Genomic DNA, 22,765 nt, shown 5'->3' with positions numbered 1-22,765 from the left:
CTTTGTTAATTAATATTAATAATAATTTTTAATATTTAATTTAATAGTAATAATTTACCCTAGTCACTTGTTAATCATGATTCACATGTGACCTGATAGGCTTGAGAGATAACTTTTCACCAGCATCTCATTAGGATTAGGTAAAACGTCATGTCCTGAGCTGGATTTAGCACAGTTACACAGTGAAAGCAGAATGAGATAGAAAGAAGTCTATAACTACTGGATCATCAAATATTGGTTCATTCAATTTGTGCATTGGCCTTCTACAACACAATAACTGCCCTCTATATGAAGCATACTCACCTTTCTGGATGGTGATACCAGAGCCTCACGTAACCTCAATTTTGTAAGATCCTTTATACACCCACACCAATGCAATTGGGGGAGTGGTAGTGGTGCACTGCCTTCCACAACAAGATCTAACCAATCTGCTTTATAATCGATCTATTCATGTATCTGCCCTAACCATTGCTAAAATCATTAACCATGACTTGCTATATAATATAGTTTAGATAAAAGTATTAAACAATATATAGATATATAGATGATGATAATATTAATAACCTAATAAATATAGATACAAAATAGTACAGAACAGCTATAAAAGAAATCAGCATCTTCTATCTTTTAAGCATCCGTTAATATTAAAACGGTTTCATTAAGGCTGGGAATATGAATTTTATATCAATTAGTATAGCACAGTTCTGTTGAATAATCACTTTTGAAAACATTAATAATTTATTTGAAATAATTGTAATCGCTGGCCTATTGCTGCATTATAAGAGAATTAAAGCACTGCCCCATTGGTAATTATTTTCCTATAAAAGCAAGTGTTGTGTTTTATTCCTTACATGACATGACAGTTTGATGTTCACAAACTGATACAGTAGCTTCCGGTTTTGATGACATGAGCAGCAGGACGCAGATGATGTTCAGTTGAAGGTAGTGTATGGCTGTACTGAGCTTCTCCGGTGGTGGTTTGTCAGGAGGTAATCCAGCAGGGGGCGGTAAACACAACCACCGAGTCTACGCTACAACCAGAGAAAGCGGAAGTAAGCAAAGAAGAAGACGAAGGTGTACAATTTGGTGAGTTGTGAAGAGGGAAAACACTGAGATGGCAAAAAAGACTCCAACAACTTCGAACTATTGTCGTTTCAACTCCAGTTTTAAATTGTCGAAATATTACACTTTTCACGGAAGATAATGAAAATCGTATTTTGTTGCTTTTCGAGTAACGCAGTTCATTTAGTTCTGTTGTCTGTGCTAGTTAAGCTAGCAGGCTGTGTTATGAGAAATTTAATAGCTATCTGTTTGAAAAAATCAAATAGCTAGTTAGTTGTATTGGCTGACGTAATGCTCCATGATTGAATAGAAATACAATTATTTTTATTAATTGTTTATTTATGTATTAATCTTTTATAATAGTTGCAGCTGCAGTTGTCCTTATTTCTATGTTGGTGTGGTTATGCAGTTTCCCTACATCAACATTATTCTAACCCATTTTAAACTGACTTTGTTTTCGTGTGATACCCTATAATGTTTGTTTGTTTGTTTGTTTGTTTGTTTATGTATATTATTTATTTATTTAAGCACGAGAAATGGACAATAAAATTCCTTACGATGACTATCAGCTGCCAGTTGTGTTTCTACCCTCCTATGAAAATCCTCCTGCATGGATTCCTCCTCAAGATGTAAGAAAGTATTGTAGTGTCTGTAATCTATATATTTGTAAGTATATATTGAATTGTACCTGTCCTGGATAATGCTGTTTTTTAAATGTTCTTTTTGGGGTTTTTTCTCTCCTTGGGTCAGAGGATAAATCACCCTGATTATAACAATGAGCTTACCCAGTTTCTGCCACGCACCATAATCCTAAAGAAGCCTCCTGGAGCACAGCTGGGCTTCAATATCCGAGGTGGAAAAGCTTCCCAGCTTGGTATTTTTATCTCAAAGGTGAGTCAAAGCTGTTAATGCTCCATTTTCATCAAGCTAAGATGTTAATTTCTTTTCATCATTACAATGCATTTGAACACATAGTGGGGGCAAGGGCTTTTGTTTAAGTAAGGGATAATCCATGTAGGGCTGCAACTAACGATCATTTTCATAATCGATTAGTTGGTCGATTATTTTTTTCAATTAATCGGATGGGGCGGGGAAAACTTTCAGTACCATTTTTTCATTTATTTAGAATAAAATCCACAAACTGAGTTTTACAAATATAAACTTCAGACTGAAACTTTACACAACTGTTTGTCCAATTATATAAGACTGAAAAGAACCCAATACACACAGAGACACACACACACACACACACACACACCAGAATATATATTATTCATTTCGGTCTGTAGTTTAATTCTGTGCTTTTTGTGCATCCATAAAAAATAATGCATAAATACTTATGTTTATGTTATATATAAGTTTATATTCTATAATAGTATTTATGCATAAATATGGATGCACAAAAAGCACTGAATTAAACTACAGTCCTAAATTAATAATAAAAACTCACTTTCACTGCACCTTGTGGTTTCTGTTACTTACTGCCTTTAGACATATTATTTTGGATATAAACATAAGTTTGTGCTTGTGCATCACTGTCATGCTTTCGTGCTACACAATCTCTGCTTTATGAAGTTTGATCTTATTTGTAGTGTTTAATATAAAATGCTTCCCTGCCTTAGAGGTCACACACTTTCTTCCTCAGTCACTTGACGATTTCGCCTCCGTCTGATGGTGACTGAGGTCATGTTGGGAATAAAAGGTAACATTGACATAAAAAGTAAACTAAAGAAAGTCAATGTAGGTGACTGGGTATTAGGGTAAAGCTAGCGGCGTTGTATTACGTACGTATGACGTCATGTGCCATCATCTAGGAAGCAGCTTATACTTCCGGTTATTAAAAAAACCGCTAGTTTTCCATTTGAGATGATATTACCTTTCTAAAATTCATACACTAGACGGTAGAGTACACAGTGTATAGTGCAAGTGTATAGTACACCATTTGGCACACAACTTTACTATTTACTCTCTGAAGCTTGTTTTCGGAAGAGCAGTGACATAGTGAGTAAATGTACCCCATGCCACGCACAGGCCAACTAATCAATAATGAGATTCGTTCACAACGATTTTCATAATCGATTATTATCGATTGGTTGTTGCAGCTCTAAATCCATGGCTAGGTGTGCTTCGCATCTGTGGTTCATTTCCCCCAGGTCGTGCATTAAAATATATTCATTCAAATTAAAATGTAGTGTACACCTAGCCATGGATTATCCCACTTATACTGTGGTCACTTGTCAGCATCGACAAGTTAAAGCTGTCATTTATGTTGGCAGTGTAAAATTTGACTGAAGGGTTTAAAATAACAGTTAATTTCCGTTAGTTATTTTATATCCTAGTCGTTAGATCTAGAATTCTGCCTGCTTTAAATCATACAAAGCGATAAAGTGGTGCAATAAGATTACATTTATTTGACCGATTTATAATAGAGTAGGTAGAGGGAGAGAGAGAGAGTGTTTGTATGAATTACAAACACTCTGGTCCTGCGTCTGTGCTGCGTCTAATAATGAAGCTGTGAGTTTAACTACTGTTTGTAACTGTATGTTACAATGGTTACAGTCGTTTATAGGCAGCGCATTAATTTAGAACAGTGATTAAACTGACTGTAACTACCTTTGCATTATTCAGTTTGAACTCTCACCTTCCAGCCAATCAGAATCAAGTTTTCAGACCATGGTATAACACAAAAAATAGAACTGTGATTGTTACGTTTTCTGGGACAATCAACAATCATTGCATATTGATTTCTTCAGAAATCATGCTTTCTCACCTTTTTTTTTTTTTTTTTTTTTTTACACACAAACCATCAAATCAAATATTACATTATTGTGAAGGCAGACTTCTAAATATAAAGCTCATGGGTACCTTGGTTTTAGGTAGTGAATTATGTTTAAAATAAATCCACATGAAATAAGTGTTATCCTATGAACTACTATGACATCAGTGATGTATTGACAGCAAAGTCTGTAAGCACTGTTCCACCAAATTTGAAATACAGATGTAGCCTAAAGATTTGACAAAACACATGGACATACACTTCAAGGACATGATTTTATTTTACTAACGAAACTATTGCATTTTAATTTGTTAAACAAGGATTGTATTTAAAAAAAAAAAAAAAGATCTCAAATGAATCAATGAAATAACAAGGTTTGTGTGGAGGGGTCACGATATCCATTTGGTTATCGACGGAGGCCTTTGTGGAAAGCCTTGTGTAAATAAGACTGCATGCATTGTTCAATAATTTCTCTCCTTTTGCTTTTTGTTAGGTGGTGCCGGATTCTGATGCTCACAGGGCAGGACTTCAGGAGGGAGATCAAGTGCTGTCAGTTAATGAAGTGGACTTTCAGGATATAGAACACTCCAAGGTAAATGATCTGTAATGGGGATTTTTAAAAATCTTTTCCCACCACCACATGTGATTCTACATATTATGCATGAGATATGTAAGGAACAACACACATCATCAATTTTTATATAACAGCAGGGTCTGAATTGAGCTATTTCAGTTTTACCACAACGATTTGCTAGCGGTTACATTGTTATTATGATTACTCTTAGATTATGCGGGGCGTCCACTGTGCAAGTCCCTGTGTATGAGCTGTACGGAACTCCCTGTGGTGGTGTACGAAAATAATGCACACCTTTTAACCAGTCATATTTAAGCATTGGACCGCACTGTGGTATAAGTGAGGAATAAAACCCAACAGTGCATGCTGTTATAGGAAAGTAATCAGTGCATTGGAGTGGTCTGATGCAGGTTGATGCAAAGCAGAGTACTGATTACCATGCTGAAGTTGATTCTATTCCTATAACCGCATATCTAGAAGTCAAGTGTCTAATGTGTCTGCTGTTTCAGAAAATGAATTAAAAACCTTTGACCAGAGATGCACCAATACAAAATTTCTGCACAGATATGGATAATAAGGCATACAGTATCTGACAAAAGTGAGTACACCCCTCACATTTTTGTAAATATTTGATTATATCTTTTCATGTGACAACACTGAAGAAATGACACTTTGCTGCAATGTAAAGTAGTGAGTGTACAGATTGTATAACAGTGTAAATTTGCTGTCCCCTCAAAATAACTCCACACACAGCCATTGTCTAAACTGCTGGCAACAAAAGTGAGTACACCTCTAAGTGAAAATGTCCAAATTGGGTCCAAATTAGCTATTTTCCCTCCCCGGTGTCATGTGACTTGTTAGTGTTACAAGATCTCAGGTGTGAATGGGGAGCAGGTGTGTTAAATTTGGCTCTCACACTCCTTCATACTGGTCACTGGAAGTTAAACATGGCACCCCATGGCAAAGAACTCTCTGAGGATCTGAAAAAAAGAATTGTTGCTCTACATAAAGATGGCCTATGCTATAAGAAGATTGCCAAGACCCTGACACTGAGCTGCAGCATGGTGGCCAAGACCATACAGCTGTTTAACAGGACAGGTTCCACTCAGAACAGGCCTCACCATGGTCGACCAAAGAAGTTGAGTGCACGTGCTCAGCCTCATATCCAGAGGTTGTCTTTGGGAAATAGACGTATGAGTGCTGCCAGCATTGCTGCAGAGGTTGAAGGGGTTGGGGGTCAGCCTGTCAGTGCTCAGACCATACGCCGCACACTGCATCAAATTGGTCTGCATGGCTGTCGTCCCAGACGGAAGCCTCTTCTAAAGATGATGCACAAGAAAGCCCGCAAACAGTTTGCTGAAGACAAGCAGACTAAGGACATTGATTACTGGAACCATGTCCTGTGGTCTGATGAAACCAAGATAAACTTATTTGGTTCAGATGGTGTCAAGCGTGTGTGGCCGCAACCAGGTGAGGAGTACAAAGACAAGTGTGTCTTGCCTACAGTCAAGCATGGTGGTGGGAGTGTCATGGTCTGGGGCTGCATGAGTGCTGCCAGCACTGGGGAGCTACAGTTCATTGAGGGAACCATGAATGCCAACATGTACTGTGACATACTGAAGCAGAGCATGATCCCCTCCCTTTGGAGACTGGGCCGCAAGGCAGTATTCCAGCATGATCACGACCACTGCCTTGCTAAAAAAGCTGAGGGTGAAGGTGATGGACTGGCCAAGCATGTCTCCAGACCTAAATCCTATTTAGCATCTGTGGGGCATCCTCAAACGGAAGGTGGAGGAGCACAAGGTCTCTAACATCCACCAGCTCCGTGATGTCGTCATGGAGGAGTGGAAGAGGACTCCAATGGGAACATGTGAAGCTCTGATGAACTCCATGCCCAAGAGGGTTAAGGCAGTGCTGGAAAATAATGGTGGCCACACAAAATATTGACACTTTGGGTCCAATTTGGACATTTTCAGGGGTGTACTCACTTTTGTTGCCAGCGGTTTAGACATTAACGGCTGTGTGTTGAGTTATTTTGAGGGGACAGCAAATTTACACTGCTACACAAGCTGTACACTCACTACTTTACATTGTAGCAAAGTGTCATTTCTTCAGTGTTGTCACATGAAAAGATATAATCAAATATTTACAAAAATGTAAGGGGTGTACTCACTATTGTGAGATACTGTATATCCTACAACACACATACATATAACATTATATTTGTTACATAGGGTTAAATTGGGACCCTGGAACATGTGTACTAAACCTGAATATTTATGCCTTGTTTCAAATTACTGACAATTAATTACACAACTGTGAAAGAAAATTAAATAATGTTTTCTCTCTGTATTTACATGTTTTTCCATGTTTCAGAGTGAAAACACATTAACTCACATTAACATTCCATTAGCCCATGTCCTCCGCTACAGAGGGATTTTTGTTCGCCCAGATCGATAAACTCTGTTACTCTGAGTAACCTCTCGAGCTTTTGTGTTGTCTGGACGTTCGTGTGCCGTCAAATGCTTGCGCTATAGACAGAGTAACGTTAGCCTTTGGTTGGGTTGAAGCTTGTCCCTTTTTAGCTGAAGCAACCTCCGCTTTAGCATTAACGAATTTGCCATATTCCTTGCTGTGTCGATCTTTAAGGTAAGTAATCAGATCTGTTGTGTTTTAGCTGCAAATTCACCTCGTGAAATTCTAGCAGTGCAGAGCTTACAAGTTGCATTTCTGTTGTCATTTTCACCCAATTCAGAGTAATTCCACACGAGACATTTTCTTCACACATAGCACAAGTTACAGGCTAATTGTCCAGTGTGCTTTTCTACCCCCTTTTGATTCACAGAATATAATCAGCCCTTAGCATCTGTTGTTTTTAACTTTTTTATTTTGTCTGTGTTAATGCAAACAGCATAAATTTTGCAAAAGGTGTCTATTTTTATTGGAATTTTAATATTCCACCCTTGTTTGCTTTCATAAATATATTTTAAACTAGATACACAAAATAGTTACACTCAGGACCTCAAGGACAAAAATGTCCCCATTGAAACCCATTCAAACTGCAATATTTAATCCTGTGACGTTTAAGCATAAAATCATGCATTCTGTGTTAATAGGCTTTTATTTTGTTGACAAGGTTTCAAAACATTGAATTTAAAAAAATAAAATAAAAATTCTGAAATGTGTAGTATTTTCACAGGTTTAGCCTCTGGGGAAAATACATGCTTTTAATTTTTTCTGATTCTGCTGTATTATAGAGTGCTGCAGACCAACTGAATAAATGATGCAGCTATAACTGTGTGGGTGTGTTTGTATGGATATGAGCAGTGGTTTGTATGTGTGTACTGAAATGTTTGTGTGTGAGAACAGTTTGAAAAAAAACTTATATTTATACTTATATAACTTATAAAAAAAAATTATATTTTACTGGAAATCACAAATCCCACCCCATGTATATGAGTCAAAGAAGGTTACCGAGCTTTGAAGATTTTTGTGTTATGTAAAGAAACTGGCATTTAAAGGGTTAAAATTCTGAAAATGAATGAATGTTTGGTAATTATGATCAGAACTGATGCTGGTCAAAAAATTGAAGTCAGTGAAAGTGGAAAAAATATTAATATGTAATATTTTTATGACAGTTTTTTGGACATGGACATTTTTGTCTTCTATGTACCCATGTGTAACTTTTTTTAATTGACGCACAAGAGTTAATATTTAATGATGACCAACATCCAAACAATTGGGACGAGGAGATTTGGGGGGATTTTGAGGAAGGGGCTGTATATGTGAAATTTTACGATTCTCTTAGTTTATGTAACTTTTGTTTACAATAATTGACTATCCTTTTGTTTATGCTTTAGGCTGTGGATATTTTGAAGACGGCCAGGGAGATTGTGATGAGGGTGCGCTATTTCCCTTACAGTAAGTTCCCTTAGTTTTAGTCCATTATTATTCTGCTGATCTTGTTCTCATAAACTAATGTGAAAGATGGAGCGTACTAAATATGTCTGTTAGAGTTTTTCCAGTTTATCAGTGTGTTTGATCCTACCTGTTAGATTACCAGAGACAAAAGGAGAGGACAGTACACTAGGTGGCAGAGCAATGCTGAAGATTGACTGAGTGGATTACTGAGCCACTGGTGAACATGCAAAGCACCAATCGCATCCCAGCTGCTTTTTTTGACTAATGCTGCATTCATCGTTCATGTCCTATCAGAGATATAAAAATATTAGAATATATAGCCTGGGAAATCCACAAGAATTTATCCAACCTTTGTTTTGACAACCTTTCTTTGAGGGTCTTCACATAGACACTACCTCACATCTCCTTGTAGTGCAAATATATTGTTTTGGTTACTATCCCATGCAACTAAGAAACTATATTTGATACAGGAAAGAACAACAGCATAAGGATGCACTGGATGTGATTTATGGCACTGTCTGAAACAACTAATACAACTACACTATATGGCCAATAGTTTGTGGACACCTGACCATCACAACCTTATGTGGGCTTTCCCCAAACTGTTGCCACAAAGTTTGAAGCACACGATTGCTTCAGCTGTCTGTATATGCTTTAGCATTATTAAATAAATTCTCCTCACTGGATCTAAGGGACCTAGTCCAAACTTTTTCCAGCATGACAGTGCCCCTGTGCACAAGGTGAGGTCCATAAAGACATGGTTTGCCAAGGTTGATGTGGAAAATCTGGAGGGGCCTGCACAGAACCCTGACCTCTACTCCACTGAACACCTTTGTCAACACCAATCCTTCTCGCTCAACGTCAGTGCCTAACTTCACTAATTCTCTGGTGACTGAATGGTAGCTGACACAAATCCTGAGAGCCATAATGTTGTGGAAAGCCTTTAAAACAGCAAATAGCCAATCAGGTCTACAGTATATTACTGCCTATGGTGTTTGAATGAGATAATCAGCAAGCGTATAGGGGTCCAGTTGTCAGGTTTTCAGATATGTTTGGCCTTATAGTGTAATTGTACTATACAGTCCCCTTTGAAAGTATTGGAATGGCAAGGCCAATTCTTTTGTTTTTTGCTATATATTGAAGACATTTGGGTTTGAGATCAAAAGAAAATCTGAGACGATGGATCAGAATTCCAGCATTCATTTCCTGACAGTTACATCTAGATGTGTTAAACAACTTACGACATGGCACATTTTGGTGGTAGACCACACAATAGCAAAAGTATTGGAACAGATAGTCTTAACGTAAATAACACTCAACATTTGGTTGCGTATCCCTTGCTTGCAATAACTGTATCAAGGCAACAACCCACTGATATCACCAAAGTTTTGCATTCTTCTTTTCCAGGCTTGTAGCGTAGCTTCTTTCAGTTGTCGTTTGTTTTGGGAGGATTCTCCCTTTAGTCTCCTCTTCAGGAGGAGAAATGCATGCTCAGTTGTGTTAAGGTCAGGTAATTTACTTGGTCAGTCTAAAACCTTCCACTTCTTTCTCCTGATGAAGTCCTTTGTTGTGTTGCCAGTGTGTTTTGGGTCATTAATGTTCCTCACAATTAGAGTGGATGTATTTCTCTGTAAATTGGCAGACAGAATGTTTCTGTCGACTTCTGAATTAATTCTGCTGCTACCATCATGTGTTGGTCATGACATTATCAATAAAGATTAGTGAAATTGTTCCAGAAGTAGCTATGCAAGCCGAAGCCATGACACAGTGCTTTGCTGATGAGCTTGTGTGCTTGGGATCATGAGCAGATCCTTTCATTCTCCACACTTTGGCCTTTCGATAACTTTGGTAGAGGTTAATCTTTGTTCCAGAAACTTTGTGGCTCATCTCTGTATTTGTTTGTCAGTTCCAGTCTGGCTTTGTTACTGCTGATGAGTGGTTTGCATCTGGCTGTATGGCCTCTTGACATCTTCAAATGGTGGATTCTGATAAATTCACCCTGTAGAGGTTGTTGTTGATGCCACTGACTGTTGTTTTGGGGGTTTTCTTCAAAGCTCTCACATTATTTCAGTCATCAACTTCTGTTTTTTTTTTTTTGCCCATCCTGTTCGATGCTGGTCGTTAGTACACCAGTAAGTTCTTTCTTTTTCAAGATATTCCAAATTGTTGTATTGGCTATGCCCAATGCTTCTGCAATGGCTCTGATCGATTTTTCCCTCTTTTCTCAGCTTCAAAATGGCTTGCTTTTCTCTCATAGACAGCACAGTAGTCTTCATGTTGGTTTATCATTTTTAACAACAAATGCAGTCTTTACAGGCAAAACCCAGCCCTCGGTACAAAGGAAGTTCAGAGCTATTAATAGTTTAAACAAGCAATCTGAGGGCTTACCTGGGCAACAAGAAACACCTGTCATCAGTCAGGGTTCAAACAAAAGGTGTCATCTTCTAAGTTTTTTTTTTTTATTTATTTTATTTTTTTTTATAAACACATCTAGATGTAAATATCTGGAAATTAAACCTGAAATTCTGATCTATAGTGTTAATGTTCATCTTTTGATTATTCAGTGGTTTTATCAAAACCAAATGTCTTCAATGTATAGGAAAAAAAAGAATGGGCCTTATCGTTCCAATACCTTTGGAGGGGAGTGTATTTCTTAACCTAAAACAGATCTGTCAGACTCCAGTCTGGGAGGCCCACAACCCTCTAGAGTTTAGCATTCTCTTTAGCCATTAATAAGCTAATTAACCAAGGCTGCCATGGGCTCAATTTCTGTTAGAAAAGGAAACACAAATTTCTGTAGGGCTGTTGCATCACAGACACATGAGGATGTAAACGCCCATGCTTTCAAACGTATTATATCCCTTTGTCAAGCAAGATATAGGCCTTTGTGGAAATGTACATTTGGCTACATTCTGGTATGAAACTATACAGATGTACCAAATGTAATATAACAGTAATATGTCTGTTAAATAATGCAATGAAGCTGTATGTTTAAAAACTGTCATGTCCACCAGATATTTGGCAAACAATTTGGGCAGAAATTCAATCCCTTTATGTGCAGTTGAGTATCTCTATGGTAGGAACATTCCATGACCTAGTCAGTTTCTTTCAGTAGCACCACCGCAGGTTAGCCTACATTTTTCTGTAATGAGTTAGTAGCATTACTACACTCAAGTCCAAAAATAACGTTATAAATAAAACTACTACTACTATTATTATTATTAATAATAATAATTTTACAGCATTTTTCATTTTATGTCCAAATAAGTGTTTTTACATTTAGAAGATTAAAAGGTATTTATGATAATGAATCATAATCAGTCATAAATAAATGAACTACAAATCTCTTAGAATTACTACAGATCATGAAACACTATTACAGATGAATAGGGGATCATCCATCTATCATCCAGGAGATCAAATCCTACACAGGCTACCTCAAGGATCTCGCACAACTAACAGTTGGCCTGCTTCAGTGGACAGAATGGGCTGTACTGGTTCAAGAGGTCAGCAAGATATGCTAGAGCTAAAATATTTAGAAATTTAAATGTAATAAGCAGAACTTTGTAGATAATGTCTAACATGATAGACAGCACATGTCATTTTAATAAGACTAGAGTACTAATATGTTTCTTTTCTTGGTAATCATGTGGGCTGCCTCTTCCAGAGCTAACTTCAGTTTAAGTAGAGACAGCAAGCAGCAACTTGTTACAAGTGTCCAATCTAAAGATTATTAAAGCATGTACTACTTTTTTGAGCATTGTATAGGGTTAGCATACAGACATGGCAGTGTCTTTAGGGTGCTTTTAAATGTTAGTCTTGTTGCAGAATCTGCATCAGAGAGAAATTTTATACCTTTGATTTGTTTGTTTTTGTTTTCTCACTACATGTAATTAAACAAATCAAAAAGCAAATAAAATACTCTCTGAGAGGCATGTACAGCTGAAAATTCACACCTAAAACTCCTTTGTTCATTGATCAGAAATACAGCGACTGAAAAAGTTAACAAAGCTTTAGCAAGTGTGCATAAATATCATAAAAATCACCTGAGCACAGAGAACATTGAGTTGGCCCTCAATAAATTGCTAGATAATTATATACATACACTTGAGGCCAAATGTTTACTTGCATCAAGGCTAACGATATTCAAGCTCAATTCCACACATATGTTGCCATACATTTCCTGTGTAAATCAATTAGGTTATCTACTTTAGTTCCATAATAGGTCATTTCTAAACTATAGCTAAGGGATGGATTTGTTTCAGCTTTTATTTGCTACATCAGATTTTCAGTGGGTCAAAAAAAATGTTTTCAGATGTTTTTCCCCATTCCTCCTGAAAGGTATAACTCATTGGGGTTTGTGGCCCTCTTTGCTCAGACACTTTCAGTTCAGTCCACAAATTTTCCATGGGATTCAGGTGAGGGATTTGTGATTGCCCTCTAATATTTTAACTTTGTTGACTTTAACCTATTTTGTTACAACCATGGAGGTATGCTTAGGTTTGTACAGATGCTTCTGGTACCTTCAGTTGTTTGGAAACTGCTCCTAAGGAGGAACCGGACTTTCCTGTTCCTGACTCTAAAAGTAGGCTCTTGAATACAGCCACAGGTGTACTCCCAATTAACTCTTAATTATGCCACTGGCCAATCAGAAGCTTTTAAGTCATTACATCTTTCTACAATTTCTGGAATCTACCAGACTGTTTAGAGACTGTCAAATTGGTGTATCATTTGATCCACTGATATTGAGATATAATGAGTAAAGCTGACATAAATCTGTCTCTAATCAATTGTTTTAGAATTACTTTTGATGTGAGTAAGTAGATACCCTAATTGACGTGCCAAAAGAGTCCTCGCTAACTCCCTTAACATGAAATGTGTGGAATTGTGAAAAACTCAGATTGATAGTTTTTTGCCTAGGTGTATGTTAACATTTAGCCTCAACTGTAACTAGTTTAAAACATTTTTGTGTAGCGTCCACCAATTATTTTCTTTTTTTTTAATGCTGGTACAAATATCTAGAGTACATGGCATTTCTGCAGCACTTCACCTATGTTTAATGGATCAATTTGTGCCTCATGGCTCAGTTTACCAGCTCATGTCTAGAGACAAATGCCCCTCACAACCCAAAACAGCATGGGTTGATTCATGGTCAAATCGCTTTCTCACTGCAATTAAACTATGGTCAAATTTGATAGGAATTGGGCCAATCCCACTTTGCTCAGATGATCTTGGACCAGTCAATGTGACCCGCACCTGAGTGTGACGGCTCTCTTCTCACCTGCTTAAATGACATGCACCAAAGAGGAAAATGCACCAGGGTTCAGTTCAAATGGACTAAACACTGCATGTGTGAAAGAATCATAGAGTTTTCCATATTACATAGCTCCTTAATCTGGCTGAAGCGATTTAGTATAATTCTATGCCTCGACATAGAAATTAAGGCCAACATTGTTTGTGAATTGTGTTTCCAAGGGACTGTACATGAAAGGAGAAGAATAGGGACCTAAAAGAGAACAATGTGGAACACCATATTGTTCTGTCTTAAGCTCTGAACAATATCCATTGATACTAGTAGACTGGTAAGAGCATGTCTATGTAAACTAATTAGATTTTGCCTGTCCATCAAAATATTTTGGTCAGTAGTGTCAAATGATGCACCAACAGTACCAAAATAAAAACATTTCTACAATCTGAGGCAAACAGTGGCTCAGTGACCATTTTAGTCAGTTCTGTACTATGATGCCTTAATTGCTACTAGACTGAAATATATATAATGCTTAATATTGATGAATGATATAGGCTGTTAGTGGTTTGAGTTCATGCTTTGTACATAGTGAGGATTTAATACCAAAGTTTGTATGCATCTGAAATTCAAAACCGATAAAATGGTGATTTAATATATAGCTTGTTACTGCAAAATGTAATATTTTGGCTATAATTTGATTAATGGGTTTACATGCACTTAGGTTATCTGTTTATGACAACAATAGGGCTCCATGTATCAGGTAATGATCAGATTTCATATTGTAGCATTGCTACAACAAAAGCTATTGATTTACTTTCCAGTAGTGACAAGGCTATGCATTTATAGTAGCTGTGTTGCGGCCCTGTGGGACCAGAGTTTGACACTCCTGAACTAGGTGATGGATGTTATGATAAGTTTTATGTACACTAATATATATATATATATATATATATATATATATATATATATATATATATATATATATATATATATAGGTTCAGAGATAAATGGGGGAGAATGACCACAGATTAAAACATTGTGTGATTATATACACACGTATATGATCACCTTTCAGTCTGTAATTTGCCTGTATTGTCATGTTTCTTTTTATTATGAAATTATTTTCTCTCAGTATTAATTGCATCTTAATATCCTGCTGACTGACATTATACTACTGAAAGATAAAACCGTCTTAACTAATTAATTACAACTAATAATCATAGCACATATATAGCATTGGTATCTACTGTGATGAGTAATGTATTCATAAATCATGGTCAAATCCAGAATGCTCGTCTATAGGTTGGATTTGAGGCCCTGACTTGGTGCACTTTGGATTGGGTGGTAACGCTTTAAAAAAAAAATTGAGTTTTAATATCAACGGGGTTTTTTTTTTGTTTTTTTTTTTTAAACCTGGCATTAACTGCCAAACTGTTATCTACAGGTAGGACCTTTCAGCAAATAATTTGTGCCCTCCTGTATAGAATCTGTGTTTTGAGAGATGCCTTACTGTTTCAAAGATTGTCTGTTCGTAGAATTTATTGTGACATAAATAAAGTCTTAATGAATCTTAACTGATCAAATTATTTATTGTAAAAATCTTTGTAATCTTTATAATAAAAACTGAACATTTTAGATGAAACATTTTTAAAACAATTAATTAAAAAAAGCAGGAATGAAAGTATTCTATAAAGTCTTCTAGTAACATAATCTACACATCCTTCCCTATTCTTCTCCCAATTTGTGTACAGATTATCTGTTTGGTAGGGAAGACCTGTTCCTGTGAGAAAACAAAACAGTATCTAGGGACATCAGTGTTTGTGTAAGCAAGATAATATATTGCTTTTGTCATCGGTCTCTTGCATTTCTGTAAACCAGTGTTATCAGTGTTACCCTCACTTCATGCTATGCACATTTATACATTAACACATGCAAAAACAAACAAACAAACAAAACTCATCAGCCAATTTCTAGGCCTTTTGTTGAGTAATGCAGGTTACAGTATGAAAAGTGTGTGAGTATCTTACAATCTTGATGTTTGGGAACCACTGGTCTAAGAAGTATGAGTAACTTACCAATAAAGTAATAAATAAATCTGCCATAATACAAAAATAAGTCATTTTGACAGATATACAAAAATAATTAAATACTAATTACTAAACTTCCCTGGATATTCATGTAAAATCAAGTTCCCCGTTCAAACACACTCAAGACAAGGTGTAGAAACAAATTCATAAATAAGGAGGCCTCACTAACTCCCTTCACCAGTCCTCATGACCTTCCCACTAGTCTGCAGTGTTCAAGTTTTAATAAATCAAAAGCGAAATAAATAAAAACAATCTCCATAACACTTCATAATTTAATTATATAAAATAAATTACCTTTTCAGGAATAATAATTTACCTTTACAGAAAAAAGGTCATTCACTTTCCTTCATTTATGTTATGTTAAATGAACATGTTGCCAAAAATATTCACTTAGCTTTTCTCTCTTCCAAGAATAAACACTTAAGACAATTTACCATTTTTTAACTTCAAAGGAGTACATGTTTATAAACCATGGCCAGCCTTCACATCATTCTTCATTTTTGCATTATATAGAAATTTATGTAAGCACAGCTTAATGTTGTGCCACAGAATCAGACCCCAGTGCCTACAAGCACTTCTGATCTAAGAAGAAACGGGAACAAGTACCCATGAACAGCACCAACTACATGAAAGAAACTGGAAGTTTAAAAGCTAAGAGTCCATTTCTTCACCATATTTTGCTGTTCTTCAGCTGCTATCCTCGTTCTCCACAGCATCACGGGTTGAGGTCTCATCCACATTCTCCAGAGAGTCTCCACGCTGGATGCTCAGCTCAGCTGGATCCATCATTGGCAGTTCACTCTGGATAGGGTAGAGCCATGGCTTATGTTCTGGAGAGTTCTGGGCCTTCCAGACAGTGTAGTTTTGACCTGCCTTATAAACACTTTTCATTACCTGTAGAGTGACGGAGCAAGGGAGGGACTAAGAAGGTAGCAAGAGTATCAGCACATACAACAATGAATACTCGTTCTTTCTGTTTACTTACGAGGTTGCACAAGCCCTACAACACTGGAATCTTGCTTTTCAGGTCTTGTCATGACTAATGTCGAGTACAACTGAATTTTTTCTTTTAGTATAATTTTTTTGGGTGGTCAGGATGGCTAACATTTTAATTCTCATTACATACAAGGCCTGATTTAGAGGCTAGTCATGGTACAGTCCAAAAAAACAAAGACATCCACAGTAGCCATAATTTCATAAGTGAACTCCTGGCCTTTTAATAAGATTGTTAATCAAGACTGAATTTCATTCCAAGAACAAACTTTCATAATCTCTGTCTGGCTAAAAAAAAAAGAAAAAAAAAAAAGTTATGCCCTTATGGTCTAAATAGTTTCAGATGGCAGTAGCATTGCAGTCAGCTTAGAAACCAGACAGGCAGGTCTAGCATGATTCTACAGAAGTTTCAGGAACACATTGAACAAGAAGCTGAAATGGGTCTCTATGGATACAGCAATCATCAGAAGTTGGATTGACGGGTTTCTAGGTGATTCTATACATGTTCTAAAGTCCCAAGTAAGTCATTCATTTTAGGATATCATGAAATGTCTCTACACTACAGATTGTAGCATGGTTACAGTCAGATCCATGACTATGCCATATTCAGACAGACATGCCATTATTTAGTGATATTTAGCGAATGAGTTCAGAGCCCAAGCTCAGTAGGGAAATAAGACAATGGCTGATTTTATCAGTGGGAAAGAAATTCAGCCTTTGAAAAACATTTTTTTTTTTTTTAGATCATTATGATCAGAGTTAAGGCTCAGACTATTCATGATCCTTATCTAACCACACAGTGGTTCTCAATCTACACCAGTGTTCGCCAATCCCCTTCCTGGAGATCTACCTTCCTGAAGACTTTAGCTCAAACCATAATCATGCCCACCTGACCATCTAATCATTGCCGGAAGTTCTTGATCAACTAAAACAGGTGGGTTAGATTTGGAACCTGCAGGAAGGGAGATCTCCAGGAAGAGGGTTGGTGACCACGGGTCTACACCATTCTTTTTGAGAAGGCAAGAACTGACATCAGCTGTGCTAAACTAAAACTGCAGAGCAAAACACCACATCACTCCACTTTCAGAATGGTCAAATCAGGCTGAAAAGGTCAAATTAAAACAAATAATGTACTTACTCTGGGTGCTAGGACTTGAGTTGCCTTATTTACTGCCCACTTAGGAAGAGAACCTGTTGGAAGAGATCATCAATAGGACATGTCAAAACTAGTGGGTGAATGAGTACAGAACACTTCAGGTATCTTTAAACAAAACATTTAGGTAACATAATACAGCAGCAGAAGTGCAAGTATTAAATTATTTGGTTTGGGGAAGTGCTTATATAATGTTTTATATATTTATATATATATATATAATTTTTTTACAACACACTGCATATTCATGTGTAAACAATTTGTCAAATACCATTCTCTCTTACAAAGTGCCTTCTCTTTTGATCAAAAGGTTACCTTGCTTTGATGGAAGTAACATTTTGATGATGCCACATATGCTGACAATTCTGATATATCTTTACACCACTACACAATGCTCAGTCATCTTTATATTGGCATGCAGAACATGAGATGTTTGGACAGGACTAGAGATCTTATCCTACCTTTAGGGTCTGCTTGTGAGAGATAAATGAAGGAGCAGCTGTTCGGCCCTGTTGGTTTCACCAGGTAACCCGTCAGAATAGAGACAGCTCTCACCAAGTCTTTACGTGGAGGGTATTTCTATAATAAAACAAGAACCAACATGAACCACCCATCTGGAAAAAACTCAAGTTCACTATATAGAGTTTTAATGAAGCAATTACAACTACTGTCCAGCTCGTGCTTTTAAAAACGTTGCACCAATATAACAGCAACATGAAAGTTTGTAGTATGCACAGAGAGGATAGATATTTATATGCACTGGCCAACATACCGGATGTTTGACCGAGTAGTTGACAATTATATATTCATCTTCAGAAGCGTGCCAAGAGCGGACGGTAACCACGTCTCGGTTTTTCAGTGGTTTAGGACAGAGCCCTGTGGATCACATGTAAAATGCTCAAAAGAATGCTTCTAAGAATATGGGCTACAATTTTTAACTCCTAATGCTTAGCAGAAGTTACAGGAGTTCAAGACAAACAGAGAAGCAATAACATTCCCCTACTCTTAATCAAAGTGGCCTTTACTGTACACAGGACACTGACCGCACACAGAGCGGCTATTTAAAAGTAAAACTAAGTGCATTTTTTCTTGGCACTAACTAGAAACATTACAAAATACATTTATGCTATATTGTGTAGCATGAAAGTTCTAACTGCCACAGAGCACAGAAGTGAAAATCTGATTGTATTAACAAACTGATCATATACAGTGGTAATGCATGTTTATAATATAAAATATTTTATGTTATATATTATTTGAGACTTCTGGCTTTTATAAGCTGAAGTACTAAAAATTAAGAGCCTGTAAAATGGGGTCGCTGGCCCAAAACAAACAAACAAAAAAGTTTGCGAAGAACGCCTCTACTCCTCCATCATAGCTATATACAAAGTCATTAAGAGACGTAACAGTTAAGAGGACATGTATGATATCATGAGAATTTTAAAGTGATTGTAAGGACCTGAGAGATCCCAACGCCTAAATAAATTTGTAAGATATTATATATTACAAGACTCACATGAGTAGTAGCCCACATCAGAATTGGGACCTAGACGGGCTATTTCAAAGCTCTCGAGCATTACAGGGTCCCACGTTTTTCGATAGATGTTGTCATGAAGAACGTCGTATATTGTAGCAGCAGACACATCGTTTATGGCAATTTTACACTGTGTGGAAGACAAAAACAATCCTGAATCCCATGACACACACACACACACACACACACACACACACACACACACGTATACATACCATACTTATTTATAGGCCTATATAAATATAAATAAGCGTGTACAAGTGGACACAACAAGTGAAAGTAAATTCCACAAATTTTCATTAATATATTTCATATTATAGCCCATAAATCACATTTAAGGCAACTTTTTCCCCCAGGTGTACTAATACAAAGATACGACTAAATATTTGATATATTTTATGATGTATACATAGTCACAGGTATTATCAAAAAAAACTTTTATAACTCTCTCTGCCTCCACTAATGCTCGTTAAAATAGATTTTTGTACCGTATGTGTCAAGAACCTTTTTCTGTGTAACTAAATGAATAAAAGTAACACTGACCCCATGCCGGTTTTAATACCTGCCCTTCCTCACTAACACTCCAAGAACTGGACAGTTGGTCTATAGTGTTAAAATTCTTTAAGTATCCTGATTTTTGACAAATATCGCCTATAAAGTTGCAAAAAGTAGATAAAAAGGAGTTAAGAGGTGAATCTGATCTAATCTAATCGCGTACCTTGACTTTGTGCACTTTAGAGTAGATGTTTCTGTTGCCTTGGGGCGAGTTGTTTACAGGAGGCACCTCGACCCACACCTCCATCCCGTTTTTATTGTACTTGTTCTGCCAGTTCTCCGTCGCCGAACACTGTCTCCTGAAGTCGGAGAAAAGCGCTTCACCTCGGATCATTTCCGAGCCCAGAGACATGGCGGAAAGCGACCTGAAAATTTCCAGCAGCAGGAACTCGTCTGTGAATTCCTCTTTTAAACGCAGTTTCAAGCAGAACAAAAAGTAGAGGGGGAAAAAAACCTTGACACGGAGCAGCAGCGTCACAGTGTGAGAAATTTCCCTGCTCAAAGACTGTAAGTGTGATGTCCAGTTCCTCACCACACTCCGTGAGAACCAGCGGAACAATGCACGCGCTTATCACGACTTCCGGGATTAGTACAGGTATAAACGGTTACCCGCAGCACGCGCACTTACGACTCGATATGAGAAATAACTAAGTGAAGGCTGTTTAACGTTGTACCTTCTGACGACTTCAAACTTTAATGGAAGTCTGTAGCCTAACATCGCTTTTATAGGTGTACTGCGCCTCCTGTCACTTCCTGCTTGTTTTAGGCGTGTCTGCTGAGTTTTGGCCGTCAGTGGGTGTAGTCACTGATACTGGCATACATTAACTAGCCCGAGTGTTTACAGCCCGGAAATAAATCCCTAATCTAAGCCTTGACGCTTAAGGTGTGTGAACTATTCATGAACCGAAACCGACTGAGCTGTGTTGATAAGGTTATATGAAGGCGGTGTTTCAGCTTATCGGGCCTCGTTACCCAACAATGACACTTCAAGTTTCATTTTATACTTAAACCGCTTTCTGGTCTCCTCTTCGAGGACTACCACGCAGTCACTGGAATAAAGTCGGTTTGTCGTTGGACGTTCTATATTCGCGGAAATTAAGGGACCGTCTCTAAAGTTACATACGACATTGTTATACATGATTCTAACTTCAATAGCATTTGAAGGGAATGATGTACAGTCACAAAACCAACTGGAAAGTGTTCGGCTAGGCGTCAGGTATGAGACACACCTTTTAGATTTTTGATCTTTAACCCTACAATGCATGAACCAAAAAAACTTTCACGAATGCATAAAGGGGGTTAAAATGACTCGTATTGGATTCAATTTTTTTTTTATTTGTATAGCGCTTTTTACAATAGACATTGTCTCAAAGCAGCTTTACAGAAATATCAACATGGTATACAGATATTAAAGGTGCGAATTTATCCCAACTGAGCAAGCCACTGAGTGGCGACGGTGGCAAGGAAAAACTCCCTAAGATGTTTTAAGAGGAAGAAACCTTGAGAGGAACCCGACTCAGAAGGGAACCCATCCTCATCTGGATAACAACAGATAGTGTGAAAAAGTTCATTATGGATTTATATGAAGTCTGTATGGCCTTAGGAGCAGCCGTAGTCCCAGCAGTCTGGAATTAAAGAAGATTTGAGTTCCATCCAGAGGCAGAAAGGATCTGGATCTCTAGTATCTCCATAAATTCGTGTGGGGCTCGGCGAAAGGAGAGAGGGAGAAAAAAGATAATTATGACTGCGAAGTAGTAGAACAGAATCTAGTCAGGGTAGGCTTGAGTAAACAAATATGTTTTAAGCCTAGACTTAAACACTGAGACTGTGTCTGAGTCCCGAACACTAATAGGAAGACTGTTCCATAACTGTGGGGCTCTATAAGAGAAAGCTCTTCCCCCTGCTGTAGCCTTCACTATTCAAGGTACCGTCAAATAGCCTGCATCTTTTGATCTAAGTAGGCGTGGCGGATCATATAAAACCAAAAGGTCGCTTAGATATTGTGGCGCGAGACCATTTAGTGCTTTATAGGTTAATAAAAGTATTTTATAGTTAATGGAGATTTTACTGGGAGCCAGTGCAGTATTGATAATATCGGTGTGATATGGTCGTATCTTCTAGTTCTAGTTAGGACTCTAGCAGCTGCATTCTGGACTAACTGGAGCTTATTTATATTCCTACTGGAACATCCAGACAGTAAGGCATTACAGTAATCTAATCTAGAGGTGACGAATGCATGAACTAGTATTTCCGCATCATGTAGTGACAATATGTTTCTTATTTTAGAAATATTTCTGAGATGAAAGAAGGCTATCCTAGTAATATTATCTACATGAGCATCAAATGATAGGCTGGAGTCAATAATCACTCCAAGGTCTTTAACTGCTGTACATGATGAAACAGAAAGACCATCCAGAGTAACCATGTGATCAGAAAGAATACTTCTAGCTACACGTGGGCCTAATAAAAGTATTTCTGTTTTATCAGAATTAAGTAGAAGGAAGTTAGTTAACATCCAATGTCTAATGTCCTTTACACAATCCTCAACTTTACTAAGCTTCTGTCTGTCCTCTGGCTTCGCTGAAACATACAACTGTGTATCATCAGCATAACAGTGGAAGCTAATTCCATGTTTACGAATAATTTAACCTAGGGGTAGCATATATAAAGTAAAGAGCAGTGGGCCTAAAACAGAACCCTGTGGAACTCCAAAAGTAACCTCAGTACGCATGGAGAAATCACCATTTACATTTACGAACTGATAACGATCGGTCAGATAAGACCTGAGCCAGGAGAGGACTGTTCCCTTAATACCAACAACATTTTCTAATCTATCAAGGAGAATAGTGTGATCTATAGTAT

General features: G+C 37.3%; 2 protein-coding genes across 3 annotated transcripts; one reads left to right on the top strand and one right to left on the bottom strand.

Annotated features, from left to right (window-relative positions):
* The first annotated feature begins 979 nt into the window (after nt 1–979).
* On the top strand, nt 980–15,155 carry pdzd11 (PDZ domain containing 11). 2 transcript variants are annotated; one of them, XM_053682236.1, is made up of 6 exons: nt 980–1,086; nt 1,591–1,691; nt 1,813–1,953; nt 4,332–4,430; nt 8,273–8,333; nt 11,716–15,155. In XM_053682236.1, exons 2-6 carry the CDS (start codon nt 1,599–1,601, stop codon nt 11,721–11,723), a joined length of 402 nt encoding a protein of 133 aa, XP_053538211.1. In that variant the 5' UTR covers nt 980–1,086; nt 1,591–1,598; the 3' UTR covers nt 11,724–15,155. The 2 variants fall into 2 exon arrangements, with proteins under 2 accessions (XP_053538211.1, XP_017329706.1); XM_017474217.3 differs by having other exon boundaries at nt 981–1,086; nt 8,468–15,155.
* Nucleotides 14,051–20,937, bottom strand: stard14 (START domain containing 14). The gene is made up of 6 exons (XM_017474216.3): nt 20,067–20,937; nt 19,331–19,478; nt 18,587–18,690; nt 18,276–18,393; nt 17,800–17,852; nt 14,051–16,562 (listed from the first exon to the last, which is right to left on the bottom strand). The coding sequence occupies exons 1-6, from the start codon at nt 20,253–20,255 to the stop codon at nt 16,356–16,358; spliced, it is 819 nt and encodes a 272-aa protein (XP_017329705.1). The 5' UTR covers nt 20,256–20,937; the 3' UTR covers nt 14,051–16,355.
* Between the last annotated feature and the right edge of the window lie 1,828 nt (nt 20,938–22,765).

This window comes from Ictalurus punctatus, chromosome 8 (genome assembly GCF_001660625.3).
Source record: "Ictalurus punctatus breed USDA103 chromosome 8, Coco_2.0, whole genome shotgun sequence".
Classification (NCBI taxonomy): Eukaryota; Metazoa; Chordata; class Actinopteri; order Siluriformes; family Ictaluridae; genus Ictalurus; species Ictalurus punctatus.
This window is presented reverse-complemented; position numbering and strand designations above follow the sequence as displayed.